Source organism: Gambusia affinis, linkage group LG23 (assembly GCF_019740435.1).
Source record: "Gambusia affinis linkage group LG23, SWU_Gaff_1.0, whole genome shotgun sequence".
NCBI classification, from domain to species: Eukaryota; Metazoa; Chordata; class Actinopteri; order Cyprinodontiformes; family Poeciliidae; genus Gambusia; species Gambusia affinis.
Genome location: NC_057890.1, coordinates 16,238,131 through 16,254,211, shown reverse-complemented (window position 1 = coordinate 16,254,211; position 16,081 = coordinate 16,238,131). Strand labels below are relative to the sequence as shown.

Sequence of the window (16,081 nt, the reverse complement as noted above, 5' to 3'; positions counted from 1 at the left end):
GCTGGTGGGAAGGGAAACTTGGACCGGAGGTAAGCAGGTGCTGAAAGGACCTGTAGAGGCTGCAGGTGCATGCATTTAAATAACGGCCTGTTTAAAATCTTTTTATCGCTTTTACACAAATCCACCTGCAGCCATGAAGTCTCTGCAGAACCAGACTCCGGCTTTATGGATGTGATTAATGCCCACATGCTGTTTACGTCTGAGCTCCGGCCAAATGAAACAAGTGTGTGTAGTTAATTTAAGGATACAAGATGTGTTATTAAACACAATGTAAATCCAAACAGAGGTGTGAAAAAGTCATTTTTCTTCTCTGGCTGTGGACATTTTCAGATTATAGCAGTTTAAAAACAATGTATGTATGACTTGCTCAAAATCTAAATCATCTCTACAGGTTCAAATATGAATGCCTTGAGCAAAATCCAAAAAGCTGCTCGCTAACGATGACTAGCGTTGGTTTTAGCTCTTAAGTTATCAAAATAATGCGCTAAATCTTAACTTCATATATAAAAGAAAAAGGGAAACAGTAATTTGCTACTAATTGTTAACACTTTGACAACTAAATAACAAGGTCAGGAAAAAGTTTTAGTTTTAAAATAAATAGTGAGGAAGCGTGCTAGCTTGACTATGACAAATGTAACATGTAGATGTGCTGTGTAATTCTGTGTGGTTTGGTTCAGTTAAAATATAAAAAGGACAACCTAAACAACTCTGACAGATCATCAGTAGATAATCTTAAATTAAATTAGCTAATCAACCATCGCTGTGTTAGCTTAGCTAATAGCAGCGGTAGCTAAAATACCACAGCGATCACTTATTAATAATCATAAAATAAACATCAAGCCTAAAAATATAATACTGTAACAAACTAAAAGTTCTTTTTTTTGTTTGGGAAATGTTGAGTGTTTATTTTTGTTGTTGTGTTGAATCATGAAACCTATAATGGCGTTGTTGTCAGTTGCCATAGCAACGAGTCTGCGTGTAGCTTAGCTGACAGAGAGCGAGAAAAAGAGGTTTTGAGTTGTTCTTTACTGTTTTTCTGTGTTATTTCTCTCTTTGTTGTGACAACCAGCCAGTTCTGGCATCAGTAGAGTTCATTTAATCTACCAGTTTTCCAGAGAAGTGGCTTTGGAAAGGACAAGAACTTTAATGTGAACCTGTTAAATTTAACCTAAAACCAGTTTTAATGTGAGTTTTAAGTCAGAATTTTGTTTCTCACAGGTTGTGGTCAAACTGGTTTTAAGGTGGGTCATTATAATAATGGAGTCCCAGCAGCTTCCAGTTTATGATCATCTTAAACCTTGATGATGGGGGTTTAACTGTTGAAACTTGGACACAGTTGGTGGTTTTAACTGGACATTGATCCGAACTGGGTTTAAAAGAAGGCTAGAAGGGATTTCCAAAAGAACTGACCTCAAAATTAGCTGAAAAGTCCACATCTATAACAAAAAACCCCCTTTATTCTGAAATAGCTTGTGTTTAAAATCTAAAAACAAACTCATATGACCTTTTTTTGGGGAAAAAAGTGAGAATTACGCTGATGATGAAGCCACAGGAGACAGTAGGGAATCCTAATTACTGCAATGTAGGTAAAAAAAAAAAAAAAAAAAAAAAAAAGAGTTCCTTCAGAGGCTTGGTTCAAGCTGTTTGTTGATTTTACTTTGTAAATAATACACTATGATATTTAACATTCAAATCCGGCTGAGATTTTTTAAACTGTTGGAGGCTGATTCATGTTTCAGTAATGAAGCAAGTAACGTTCAGATTTTTACAACCTCCTGGAGCTTTCTTGATTACATCAGACAGAAATATAACACTTTTGGGTGTTTTTAGGTTGACGATTATTTTATTTGTTGATTATTCAGATTATTAATCGATTGATCTAATTACAAAAACGGGAAAATTTTGCGGACTTTTCACTTTAGACTCTTTGTACAATTACATAAATACATTAATAGACACAAATAAACAATTCAATTCCTTTTGTAATAAAGAAAATAAACATTGTATTGCCAGAAATGCAACAATAATGAACGCTTGACATCAAAATGAGAAAATTTTAAGTCTCTACAATAAACTGCAGAGCTGATGTGTTTATTTTTGAATTAACTATCCGATTTGTAATTGGATAGAAACAGTGTTGGATACATGATTTTTTTCCAGCTGAAACTAAAACGATGCCACATGAGGAGCTTTGAGTAGAACACACTTACAAAGGTTTTTTTTTTTTTTTTTATCTTAAAAGCACAATTTCTATATTTTGTTGTACAGTTTTGGATTAATTACTGCTTTCAGTGTGTTGTTTTTTCACCAAATAGCCTTTAGAGCCTGTGTATTCTTGTTAATGATTCATTGACTGCTAAATTAGCTGGCGGTTAATCGCGATTAATCGTTTCAGCTCCTAGTTCTGAGGCAGGATTGTGTTTTAAAATCAGGTTAAAACGCCAAAACCCAGCAACACACAACGGAACAACACAGAAAGGCAGGGCTAAGTGAAGAGAAAACATTGGTATGGTAACAAACCGTGTCTTTAGAGTGGCCCATTAGGAAGAAATAGGGGGAGCCATGCTTGTCACTTTTCATGCACATGGAGAGACTGGAAGATACCATTCCTATAGAAGGGGAAGTAACAACCTAGACCAATCAATTAGTGATAGATCACTGAAATGGACAGAAAACAAGCTAGTGTTAGTCAAGACAGAAAAGGAAGCAGATATTATTGAGATTAAAGAATACAAAACACAGATTATTATGGATATAAATGCATGCTAGAGTATTTTATCAGTAAGTAAGATTATACAGTTGAAGTGTTAAAAACAGAGAAATGACGCAGATGTCCTCCAGGTACTCACCGTACTCTGGGACCTGGCCCGTCCCCCTCTTCAGGAGGAGTCGGACCCGTCTGCCCCCGGCCTTGATGAGCTCAATGGCCCTGGCGTGGGTCATGTCTCTGGTGCTCTCCCCATTGATCTCAATGATTTGGTCCCCGACCTGGATGTCAGACGAAAAGATAAGGGAGTTGTAAGAATCAGCTGGAGAGAGGGAAACATTTCGGCCGAGGAGAGCTTAATGAGTTAGCCGGCTAATTGGTTGTTGTGGGAAATGTGAACTGTGCTTTGGAAGTATTGTTGCAGTTTCTTAGAAATATCTCACAGGGAGTAAGAACGTTTTCCTGCAGAAGCCGGGGACTGAAGAAAGCAGAGTGGATATATTTTACCTCCTAAAATATCCCAAACTGTGAGGAAAATGGGACAAATTTTGGCTCAAAACAGCTTTACTTCTCCAAACTTTTAACATAACAATAAGAAAGCTTAGTTGTTAAATACTAATTTTTCCTCACCATCAATATTAGGAAAATGGTACAAATGATTATTTCACTGTAGTTACTTGTAAGAAAGCGTTCTATTTCTTTAAAAAAATGCTTGCTCCTAGAGTATTTAATTATGCTGTATAATAATTGTAAAAAATAAAGGTAACTAGTTCACGGATTTCGCCTATCATGGGTTATTTTTGAAACTCGACCTCCGTGAAAAACGAGGGTTCACTGTATCCAGTTTGACTTGAATAAACTTGGTAGGAAATAAGTGGATTCTTAAAGGACTTGATATGGTGAAAGAAAATGTATAAGTTATTGTATATATATATGAAGAAATAAATGTAACCTGGTGAACCCCAGCAGCTCTTGCATTCATAGTGATGAAATTATTAACAAAACACAGAAACAAGACAGTGGAGATGCAGGAAAACTAACAATAAGCAGACAGTACTTTCCCTTGAGGTTTTGTTGCTATTATTTTGCTCCTTAAAACAAAAAAGTTACAAAGACGAGTAAAATACTTGGTGACAGAAGCTGCAGCATTTTGATTATCATCCAATGAATATAGGTTCTGGCCCAGTCCCTGATGCACTTGGCACTTCTCAGCTCTGAGGATGACTAATGGGGGGATTCAATGGGAACAGGACAAAACGTGAAGCACAATTATGCTAACAAATGGAGATCTCATCCCATAATGTTCGGAGCAATTTAAAAGTCAGGAGGGGAATTGGTTCAAAGGAGGATATTAGGTACCATTACGGTGGTCTGGAGTGAGGCGGGAAGGGGAGGAAGGCAGGACGATTTACTCATTAATCCTGACCTCCAAACAGCAGAGCAATCTCAATTTCCATCTTAGTGAAAGGGGGAAATACAAGTTAAATAAAGACCAGGCTGATGCAGATCCTAAATGATGTGACTTCAAAATTAAGAGGGTTTTATTATAAGTAAGTCTTAGGATAGCAATAAAATCTGCACAAATTTTACCAGTGGTTATTTACTCTTCACACATTGGAGTCTTTAGAATAATATGATTTCCTCTGTGTGCTTTAAACCACTACAGGTAATGTTTTTCAATTTAATGTAAACAACAAAACTGAAAATGAATCAAAAACACTAAATACTTACTTTTAATTTATTACCAGAGCGACCAAAAGGCATTTACACCCAAACAAGTTTGTTTTGTTTCAGGCAAAATTAACCAGAGTAAAAGCAAAATTGAATCTGCCACTGTTTCTGCTTGTGAGCTCTGGTTAGGGGCCCAATAGTAGGTTGATGCACCACAATCCTCTGGAGGATCCTCCACCTTGAGGTTCCAGAGGCACCAGCAGCTTCAAATAACTGTTTGCTGCTTTGTAAGGGCAATTTAACAGCTGCTCTCTTAATCCGATGAATTTGTCTAACAGAAACCTTCCTCAACATGTCTTTATCTGTACAAACCCATCTTTGTTCTGAGTCAGCCACAAATCTCTTCACAGTACGATGACGCTTCCGTTTTTGTTAAATATCTAATGTTTTCATATCTTGTCATACGTCACTACACTATCTGATGATTTTCAGCAGCAGAGATCCTTTCTCTTTCCCATATTGCTTGAAACCTGTGGCCTGCTTAATAATATGGAACATCCTTCTTAAGCAGGTTTCCTTTAATTGAGGTCACCAGAAAAACTAATCAACCCAGCTCTCTGAAATTAATTATAGTGATTCAAAGAACCCTGACACACAATACTATCTATAAATTTAATAGCACAACAAAAAAAAATAATCTTTATGACACTTAAATCCAATTTGCATAATAATTTGGAACACTGTCTGCTGCTTCTTAAAAACAAATAAACAAAAAAACCACCCAGATGGTTTTTGGCAATAAGTTGATGTTTTTTGGTGTCACATTCCACAGGTTGCCGTTACCAAGCAACCTCAGCCAAGCCCAGCCCCCGTTACCTAGCAACCCCAGCGGAGCTCCAGGACATCTGGTCAGCTGGTTTTACCACTGTACGCGCTGACAAGAGTTTTGCCATCCAGAAACCACTTGCTGCATTCTTGTTGGTTGTGCAGGAGGTTCCACTTCTGCTTTTCAAAGACGTATGGTTATATACTCGCGCATCTGTTTTCAGCCATTATCACATGTGAGTATCAATTTTGAGTTGGGGCCGTGGCTAGCAGCAGCTTATTTGGATTTAAAGTAACAAGAGACCCTAAATCATTTCATTCTGATTTTGTGCAAAAATGAAATGAACATATTATGTATAGTAAACCTATCCTAACCTGTTCAATTCTTCATCTTGAAGACGATGAATGGATAGCTAGATGGATCTCCCCAAATTGGTGCTAAACTGCCACTTTTTTATGTATTTTTCAAGACTCTTGCTCAATGCAGTGCATACTCCCATATGATCATATTTCACAGCAGCTTGTGAGCTGACTTTAAGTAGGCCCCCAAAGGGATTCCTCCCTGTCCGCTAGCCTACCTCCCTCCAGGCTCGCTGGACTGTGTTGACTGCAGCATCCAGGAAGGAGAGTAATACCTCCCTTGGGGCCATTTTGCACACATTAACTTTGACAGGTTCATTACAGATAAGCAATGTAGATCATACCGAGCCCATCAGCCCAAAGCGTAAAAGTTGTAAAACATACAAGAAAAGGAAGCAGAGACCAGAGGCTTGAGTTGGTTGACAGATAGCAAAAAAACTGCAGATGAAGTTTTAATGTATTTCGGTAGCAGTAAATCAGAAAATGTCCAAACCGGAGATGGAGCCTGATAAGTCAATATAACAGCTGTTTTTTAAGGGTTTTTTCTGCCATTGTAAACTCAGTGCTACTGTGAGCACAGCAAAATCACAAAATCTTTATTATTTTTGGTCTAGTTTCTAATGTAAATATCTTAGTACACTAAAAAAGACAAAAGCTTACAAGTAACTTTTCAGCAAGATATAAAAGTTTATTTTAAGCAAATAATTTCTTCATATTGATAAAAAAGGTAAAATAAGGGAAATAATCTGCCAGTAGAACAAGACATTTTCACTTATAAAGTGGGAAAACTACTTTTTAAAAAAATAAAATAGCAGACTTCACTTACAGCTAGTACTTATTAATCAATATTAATGAATTATTTACTTAGAACAAATTTCTATTTCTTACTGAAAATAAAAAACAACCCAATCGCTAAAACATTCCATAGGCACTACACCGTTACCTAGCAACTCCAGCCAAGCCAAGCCCCGTTACCTAGCAACCCCAGCGGAACTTCCGGAACATTCAGTCAGCTAGTTTAACCGCTGCATGTGCTGTACAATGGAAAGTTAGTTTTGTTTTACTTCAAGTAAACCAAGATATTCGCATTAGAAACTAGACCAAAAAATACTTGGTAAGATTTTGTGGGGTTTTTTGCAGTGAGGTGCTGCGGAAACTCATAAGCCGAGCTAAGTATGATCACATGTAGCGGAGGAATGAGTTTTAGAAATATGGGAGGAGAAAAATCCAGAGGTTTTAATATGACATGAGAAAAGTTGCTGCAGCAGCTTTGATAGTATCACACAATTCCACTGAGTGACCGCCATGTAATCCAGACGGATAGAAAGCAGCTTAACCTTTAAACAGGGAGTTACAGCTGTGTCAAACGACTCGAATAATTAAAAAAAATATAATAAAATAAAAAGAAAAGTAATCAAGCTTTACCCTCATCCTCCCATTGCGGATGGCCGGTCCGTCCTCCGCCAGCCGTAGAACAAACAGATCCATCTTGTACTCCCGCCCTCCTCGGATGCTGAAACCGAAGCCCTTCACGCTTTTTTCCAGCTCCACTGTGAAATAGTCAAAGTCCTGCGAAAGCTGAAACGAGCCCCCGTCACACATGGTTGGATTTAGTTCTGTGTTTGTTTATAAATGTGATGAAACAGACGGAAATACTCTGAGGAATTTGAGAATGATAGATGAGAAAATGTTAGGAAACAATTAAAACCTGTTGGGCTCCAGGTAACAATTAATTGATTGTTCTGGGGATTAATTGGTTAGACAGATCTACAGATTATTCATTTAATCACTCAAGTTTTTTTATACAATATTAAAATACATTGAAAGATGAAAAAGTGTTCCTAGAAAACACTTTATTGTCCAAAATGCAGTAACGTTCTTTTAGTGAATCTGAACAACGTGGAGCTAAAGCTATGCCTTATTTAAAGAGTTTTGACTAAAACATATTCACAAAGGTATTTTTTTTTATCTTAAAACCAAAAAGTATATATGTTTTGTACAGTTTTGTGTTAATTAGTGCTCTGGATATGTTGTTTTTGCTTCAGTAAAATGTCTTTTTTGAGTCTGTATCTCAGTTAACGATTAATTGATTACTAAATGACAATTGTTTCAATAAACAATTCCCCACAATTAATTGTGAATAATATTTGTGAATAAAATTTGCTCTATCCAAAATGCTCAAATGGCAGTTTTAGCTTCAATTGGTTCTAAACTATTAAGCTGTATTTTTATTTCATCTTTTTGTTTTATTTTTTTATCTTTTTTTACTATTATTGTTTTTTCTTGTCTTTTCTTTAAGGCCCTGGACAAACAAAACCCTTTTTTTTTATAAATATAGCATGAATTTCTACATGTAATCTGTAAGATGTGTGAGATGTGACATGCACTGAAAAATCTGAATAAAAAAGTTAAAAAAAACCCAAAACTATTAAGCAACTTCTGCTATCCAAATATTAATCGGTTAATACATAAATTAGTCAAGAGATAAGCCCTACATGTTAAACCAAACAGAATAAAACTGAGGTTTTGTGCTAATGTTAAAAGTATTTCTAGCTGCAGATCAACAAATTAATCAGATTTATTTGTATCACTCATTTCAGCAACAAGGCAGTTCGGAGTGCTTTAAATCATTAAAACACAAAAATATAAAGTTACAGAACACACAGTCAACAATTTAAACATTCCATTTTCTGATCTGTTAGATCAGTTTAAACGATTAATCATCAGAATAATTGATTAATCGATAACTACAATAATTGTTAGATGCTTTCTTTGAAACAAATGATCAAACATATATTTAAGGAATGATTTGTTATTGAATTCTATGCAAATATATTTTCTCATTTAAAAATTAACTGAATTATTTGTTTAGGTGTATTTTTTAAAGCATTTCTTTTATTGTTTAAAAAGGCTTAATGGTTTAATGGAAAATGTACATAATATGATAATTATTTTTAAATTATTAATTGATTTATTGACAGAATTATCTTTAGTTAATTTCCTAATTAATGATAACCAACAAGAGTTTTCATTACAAATGCAAAAAAGTAAATATTAATTGATCTTTAAGTGGTGATTGTCTGGAACAAGGCAATCATAAATCCATTATATGGGAGAAGATAAAACCGTTTTTGCCTTCTTACCTGAACTGGAGGCATCCTGTAGTCTGGGATGGCGAACGGCCTGTAGTCCAGCAGCGGCGGATGTCTGTAGTCCAGCGTGGGCGGCTGCCTGTAGTCCGCCACAGGAGGGTGCCGGTAATCCACCGGTGGCTGCCGGTAATCCGTGAAAGGAGGCTGTCTGATGTCTGGTTTAACGTCTTGTCTGGCCTTCACCTCAGATCTGTAACTAACAGACACCCCAGACTGAAGGAAGACCTCTGAGGAAATAGAAAATGCTTATTTCTGATGGAAACCAGAAGAAAACTGACTAGATTCAGGAAATTAAGCGTTTTCCTCCAGCAAAAATCCCATGAAATGTTAATAAAAATATATCAATGACTGTGACAGTTTAGGACTTTGTAGTTCTTGGTTAAATATTTAACCCATCTTTTCAAAGAAGCAATACGTCCACCATAAATGATTTAGTAGTCTCTAAAAGTAAAGTGATGTTAAAAAGCAAAAGACAGTGTGATGGAGAATGAAGGCGACATTTAAAATGGCAAAAAAGAGGAAATATATAGAATAGTATAAGGAAAGATAAAATGTCTGCATTTAAATCCAAAGCTCACATACCCTGTATGATATTTACATACGCAACACTACATGAAACCTGATATTTACATACGCATTGAATACTTGAGATTCCACTTATAACCAAATAAACTTCAATATGAACAGCAGAAACTGTTTTAGCATTACAACAGAAGCTAATTCCTACAGTCTTCCTTATTTCCAGTCTTGGAGGAACAGCCAATCGATGACAAGGAACATAAGTGGTTTTCTTGGATTGGCTGCTTTCCAAGCACCAACCAAATGAAGGTCAAGTAGCTAGCATTGTGTCCACGAATATGTTACTCTGTGAATAGGTGAGGATACAGTGCAAAAATAAAGTCCAATGGAAAATGTGTGGACAGAGCAAAAGAACTTGTCCAAATTACAGCATTTTTGTCTGGAGGAATGGGCCAAAATTCCAGAAAACCAACGCAAGATGCTTGATTAGGACTGCAAATAATGTTAGTTATTGATTATTCTATTTATTTCTCTGATGATTAATCGATAAATCGAATAAAAAATGGCAACATTCTCCATATTTGTCAGTTTAGTCTTTTTCATACAACATTAGAAATTATTAAAATATTTAAAAAAAACAAATATTTCACAGAATATTACAAGTGAAGCCAAACTAGGCCACTTCAAAGGTTTTTGGTAAAACATGGAAGCAGACAAGAGATTTTTTTAAAATCTTAAATACAATATGTATATATTTGTGTACAATTGTGACTTAATTACTGCTCTGAGAATGTTGATCTTCCAGCAATTTGCCTTTTTTCTGAGTCTGTATACTAACGTTAACCATTAATTGACTACTAAATTAGTCGAGGATTATTTCAAGAATTAATTACTCATGATTAATCGTTTAAGCCCTAAGCTTGTGGAAAGACACCAACAACATATGACCCAATCATACAGCTTAAAACATCATTCATATAGAAAAATTAGCTAGTCAAAATATCTGGTTTCAACTGTATTCATAGAAGACCCACCTAGAAATATGCATTAAAAAATGTTTTACAATCTGGAATACTTTTCTACCTGCCATCATGGGTGTAGCTCTGAGGAGGAGGAACAGGAAGTTGGGTCACAGGGCTGTGATGGGGAGCTGGGTTGGGCTGAGTAGCAGAGGGGTGAGGTTCTACTGGTGCTGGGTTGGATTGGGAGGCTGCAGCGTTGGGCTGGGCCTTTGGGCTGTGCTGTTGAGCCATGGGGCTCTGCTTCTCCGAGGCCGTCGCTGACGGAGGGTTGCTGAGCTCTGCGAATAAATTATTTTTTTTTGAGAAAACGCTGCAATATATGACAGTGTATCAAAGTCAGGCTAAATAAATAAAATGATGAGGATAAAGTTACAGTAACACGAGAATAAAGTCTTAATGTTACGAGAATAAAGTTATAATGTTAGGAGAACTCTGACACAAAAAAAGAAATCTTACAACTGCGGTAAAATGTTGAGTATCTTGTGCAATTACACTTTGACAGTGGTTTTACAAATAACAAAGAACTTAATTTGCTAATACGTCCTGTCACTTTAAATCCAAACAAGCTGTTGCTGGCCACGACCCACAACTCAACGTTTACATTCGCAAGTGAAAATGGCAGCAAACAGATACGCAATTATACAATCACACATCTTTGAAAAGCACAACTGGAGCCTCCAACAAAAAAAACAGCAAGTGGTTTCAATCAAAAACCATTGTACAGTGCATACAGCGGTAAAAGCAGCTGACCAAATGTGCTGGAGTTCTGCTTGGGTTGCTAGGTAACGGGGCAGAACTCTTCTGTGGTTGCTAGGTAACAGGCTGGGCTTCTCTCATTTGTGATTTTACATTTGGAAGGTTTCTGAAATGGGTCACTTTCCAGGCACCAGAAAATGTTACCTTATTGCCTTAAAAAATGCTGGGTGGTTATTTTAAGCAGTTGGGTTGTTTTTAGAGACTTAGCAGAGACTCAAATGGAAGTAGAAAAACATACAAAATGTGAATTTAGCATAGCATTAAAAAACAGGAGAACATTTCCTAAATGTTGACTTTGTGTGTGTTGATGTTTTCTTACCCTCCTGTGGGATAATCCTCAGAGTGACACTCAGGCCGGCGTCCTTGATCAGCTTGACGATGTCGGCGTGCGGCATGCTGACGATGGACTGGCCGTTGACTGCCAGGATCCGGTCCCCCACCTTCAGCTTCCCGCTGCGGTCGGCCGGGCTGCCCTCGATGATCCGGCCGATTTTATGGGGCACAGCTGTTGGGTTCGGACGCAGGTGAGTGTGTACTCGAAAGGACTGCTCCCGTCTCTGCCTGCATAAACCTCACCGCCTGAATGAGTGAGCGTGTCTCTGCCTCGCTCATTTTGCTTTTCACTGGAAGCTTACGTAAGAAATCCAGGATATTTTCATGCATGTGGGCGAAGCGCTGATGCTCGCAGCAGCAGGGTGAAGATGTGTCTGACTGACAGGCAGTGGGAGGGTTTGGATTATTGATGAGCGAGACAGAGACCTGCTTCACTTTTATTCAGCCAGAACCAAATTCCCAAAGTTCTCCGACCTCTAGGCACATTCTACAATATGAAATACAAAATTTTACCACGGCTTTACAGCAGTATGGATCCTGGACAAACCTAAAACCAAGAAAGTAGGGCTACAATCAACAATTATTTTAGTAATCGATTATTCTATCGATTATTCGGGCCATTAGTTGATTAATCGGATAGAAAAATTTAACCATCATCTTCATTGAACCTGTTCAGTTTATCTTATACAACATTAGAAATACATTAAAAGATGCAAATAAAGAATGAAATTTCTTTTTAAAATAAGAAAATAAACATTTTAATGTCTAAACTGCAATAACAGAAAATTCCTTTTGGGAACTCTTGGTCAGTAGTAAATTAATTAACTAATTTTTGCATTTACTGATTAATAATTGGATGCTAAAACATCCATTTTAGACGTTGTGGGTAAAACATATTAAAAAAGGTTGTTTTTGATGTTAAATGCAGAATGTGTATGTTTTGTTAATTACTGCTTTGTCTGTGTTGTTATTTCTGAAAATGGCCTTTTAAAAAGTAGTCTGAATACTCCAGTTAACAATTAATCGATTGCTAAATTAGTTGACGATTATTTCAGTAATTGATTCGATACAATGAATCTGATTAATCGCTTCATACCCGAGTCTGTACTCCCGTTAGTGACTAATCGAGAGGTAAATTAGTTGACTATAATTTTAATAACCAGTTCAATATGATTGATCTTTTCATGAAACGACAAGTTTGAATCTGTCTACTCTAGTTAACAATTAATTGATTCAAAAAAATTCATCCGATTAATCATCGTATGCCTGAGTCTGATTACTCCAGTTAACGATTAATCAATTACTAAACTAGACAAAGACTATTTCAATAATCGATTCAACACAATTAATCAATCATTTCATGTCACACATGTGAGTGTGAGTCTGTATGCTTCAGTTAATGATTAATTGATTGCTAAATTAGTTGAATATGATTTTAAAAAATCAATTCAACAAGATTAATCGTTTCATCCGACGTGGAGTTTGAGCCTGTATTTGTATTTAAGTCTGCGATTAATCACGATTAATCATTTTAGCTCAACAAGGAAGGAAAAGAGGACATGTGCTCTGCATTCATACATTAAATTGTTTGCTAAAGGTAGTCCAACAAAAAGAGAAAAGATATTTCTGTGGATTTTAGCCAAATGTTATTTTCTTGGGCCCTTTGTTCCTTCTAGTTTAATATCTAAAGCTCACCCACTGCTGAAAATTTTGATTTAAATTTTAGTGAACTTTAGTATTTTATATTTCAAGGGTTGGGAACTCTAGGAAGTCAAATCAGAACATAAAAACTGTAACAGCTCACTGTTGGTTGCAGCCGTTTCGGGCCGGTTGAGCGAGCTGATGATGACGAAGCCGAAGCCTTCGCTCTCCTTCCTGCTGATTGTGATGTCGCTCGGCTTTGCGTTGGCGGCAGACGTCCCGTCTGACGTAGCGGAGGTGTTGCCCGCGCCGCTGTTGGCAGCCTGGCTGGTGCTGTTCGCGTACGTGTAGTCGCTGTGAGGCGAGCTGTGCTGCGTGGAGGCGGAGCCCGGACTGCGACTGTTTTCTGGACATGACTCACCTGCAGGGGGCAGTAGAGATCTTAGTCTGTTTAATGATTAATCACAATCCAAGGCCACTCTTTGAAGATACTTCGATAACATGTAAATTCCCTTTGGAAGGAATAAAATTACTTGAAATTTGATGTTCACAGACATTCTATCCAGTTTGCTTCAGAAAAGTAAGTAAACATTTGTAAAATGTTTTGGAAATTATTTCTGTTCACAAGTAGTGATGAAACTAACAATTATTTTAGTATGTGACTATTCTGACCAAAAATTTTTTTTTTTTAATTGAACTACTTAAGCCTATTTTATACAATATTCGAAATACATAAGAAAATTAAAACAATTTTACAGAATTTGAGCCAGCTGAAGCTAAAACTATGCCACTTGAGAATAAATCAAAAACAGATTAATCATGATTAATCCGATTAATCATTTCAGATCTGTTCACAAGTATGGACTACATACAGAGTTTTTTAAAAAAAAAAGCTCAGAAAGTTTCAACAAAGTAACAGCCAGCTAGAGGTTTGCAAAATTTACAGCCTAAAGAGGCATTTCTGCCCCAATTTTTTTTCTTGTTTTTAAAAACCAGTTTGAAATAAATAAATTAAATAAAAAGATAAATGTAAAACTTAACAAAAAGAGGATGGATCTTTTTGTGTTGGATGGAAAGTGATGCAACAAACAAACAAAAAACCCTCATAATTTCCAACAAGCAGATTTGAAAACATATTGGTAAGAATTTGCATTTCTATATTTAAAAACATTAGTTAGTTCGTTATCAGTCTCCTAAAGGATATCAGACTTTGAAAGCTGTTTGTTCTACACTAGAAAATTTAGCTATTATGTTGCAAGTAATGGAAAGGCTTAAATTTCATCAAGATTTTTCCAGCTGTAAACACCGCCCACATGTTGAATTGCCTTCTTTTCCCAACTAGTGTGGAGAGCATTCTTATGAAAACAAAAATAATGGCCAAAAATGTGCAAAATCTGGAGTAGTGGGTGGAGGCGCACTCATGGGCCGGGTGCAGAGAGCAAAGTCTGACACTTGGTAAAGTGCTGGTGGGAGTCAGACGATTAGATTGGAAGTTAGGGTCACAGAAGAGGTCAGGCATGAGTGAGACAGCAGCTTTTGGTGGGAACAGATTGGCAGAGAGGGCGAGCGGAGTGGGACGGGTTGAACTGGTGAGAAGAGCACGCGACTGTTAGTGGGAAGGTGTTGAAGATGAGATCGGAGGAGGACAGGCCGACTCAGACTCGAAGCTAAAGAGGTTTTAGGAATCAGAGAGAAGTGTTTGTTTTAGGGCGGAAGTGTGATTTGAGCTTTTTTTTATTTAAAAAAGAAGACTTTTTAAAGGGGATCTATTATCCAAAATTCACATTTTGGACATTTTTATTTTACTTCCATTTGGGTCTCAAATGCTTAAGAAAGACAATATTTTTTTGGTCATAACTTAATGTGTCTGGAAAACAAACAGTATCAAAATATTCTAATTGTCAAGCCACATTCAACTGGCAATGTGCCGTTACCTAGCAACCCTTGTGAAGCCCAGCCGTTACCTAGCAACCCAGGGGAGAGATTTTTAATTCTGCTTAAATAAAAATAATTTAAATATATGTTAATAAGACAAAGTGCAGTTCCAGCACATTTGGTCTGCTGGTTTTACTGCTGCTTTTGCTGTACAATGGCTGCTGGAAAAGACAAGTGTTTTGTTGTTGTTTTACCAACCAGAAACCACCTACTGCATGTTTTGTTTAGCCTTTCCTATCCTACACAAGGAAGAATAATAGGTCAACTTTAATGCAGTTGGGTGTAGATAGTAAAATTAAACTCTAAAGATGTAATTTGCAGGTAATTAAACCTGATTTTTGTGTTATTACATAAGAGAACATGTTCCACTGGTGGTCTGTGAGGTACTGCATGCATTTTCCGTCACAAAACCTCCTCCTCCCCTCCTCCCACCCGAGTTGCATAACTTTTGTTCTTGAACCCTATTAAGATACAAAGCATGACAGACCTGCAGATCTGTTTCTGCGGCTGTGATGAATGCGATATGATGGTGATGAAGTGGTGAACAGCGCTGCGCCCCATGCTGACTAACTGCATCTAAACATCTGAAATCAAATTATTTCTTTACTGGCTGAAAGAAAATGTTTGTTTCTGTTTTGTGATAATCTGCTAAATTTGAAATAGCCCAGAAATGTTGCTAGTGCACACAGCACTTGTGGTAAAGAACTTGTTTGATTTCTATTTCAAAGCTCAGAATCCTTATTTCAGAATCTGTAAGTGACTGTTGGACTGAAAAAGTTTGAGAAATGGCTGGTAGAGGAAGAGAAGAAGTTGCAAACCCATCTGGCTCTTTACCTCCTGCCTGCGTCCTCCTCCTGATGACCAGGTTGACTTGTCCGTTGCGCCCCGCCGCGTGCATCAGGTCGATGACGTATCGGTGCGCCTTCCCCACCACTGGGATCCCGTCCACAAACAGCAGCTCGTCTCCCGGCCGTAATCGCCCGTCTAGATCTGCTGGACTCTTCTCTATGATCGCTCCAATAAGAATCTGTTCATTTGGATCCATAACACAGGGAGTTTAATGAATGAATTCTTGGCATTATGTTGAATTGAGTAGATGTTAGAGTGATTGTTATTCAGTAATAAAGTTTTCTAAATTTACATACAGTGCCTTGCAGAAA

At 37.0% G+C, this 16,081-nt stretch overlaps 1 protein-coding gene across 14 annotated transcripts in view; it reads right to left on the bottom strand.

Moving 5' to 3' along the window:
• The window catches only part of magi2a (membrane associated guanylate kinase, WW and PDZ domain containing 2a), a 285,915-nt gene that overhangs the window by 7,548 nt on the left and 262,286 nt on the right, over positions 1-16,081 (bottom strand). For 9 of the 14 annotated variants that reach the window (XM_044108683.1, XM_044108686.1, XM_044108679.1 and 6 more), the window contains 7 exons: positions 15,756-15,948; positions 13,150-13,407; positions 11,332-11,517; positions 10,318-10,534; positions 8,707-8,911; positions 6,989-7,141; positions 2,850-2,988 (listed from right to left, as the gene is read on the bottom strand). In XM_044108683.1, coding sequence (XP_043964618.1) covers positions 2,850-2,988; positions 6,989-7,141; positions 8,707-8,911; positions 10,318-10,534; positions 11,332-11,517; positions 13,150-13,407; positions 15,756-15,948 — 1,351 coding nt within the window. Of the gene's footprint in view, positions 1-2,520; positions 2,659-2,849; positions 2,989-6,988; positions 7,142-8,706; positions 8,912-10,317; positions 10,535-11,331; positions 11,518-13,149; positions 13,408-15,755; positions 15,949-16,081 lie in introns of those variants that run through there. The other 5 variants (XM_044108687.1, XM_044108692.1, XM_044108690.1 and 2 more) reach the window with 4 other exon arrangements.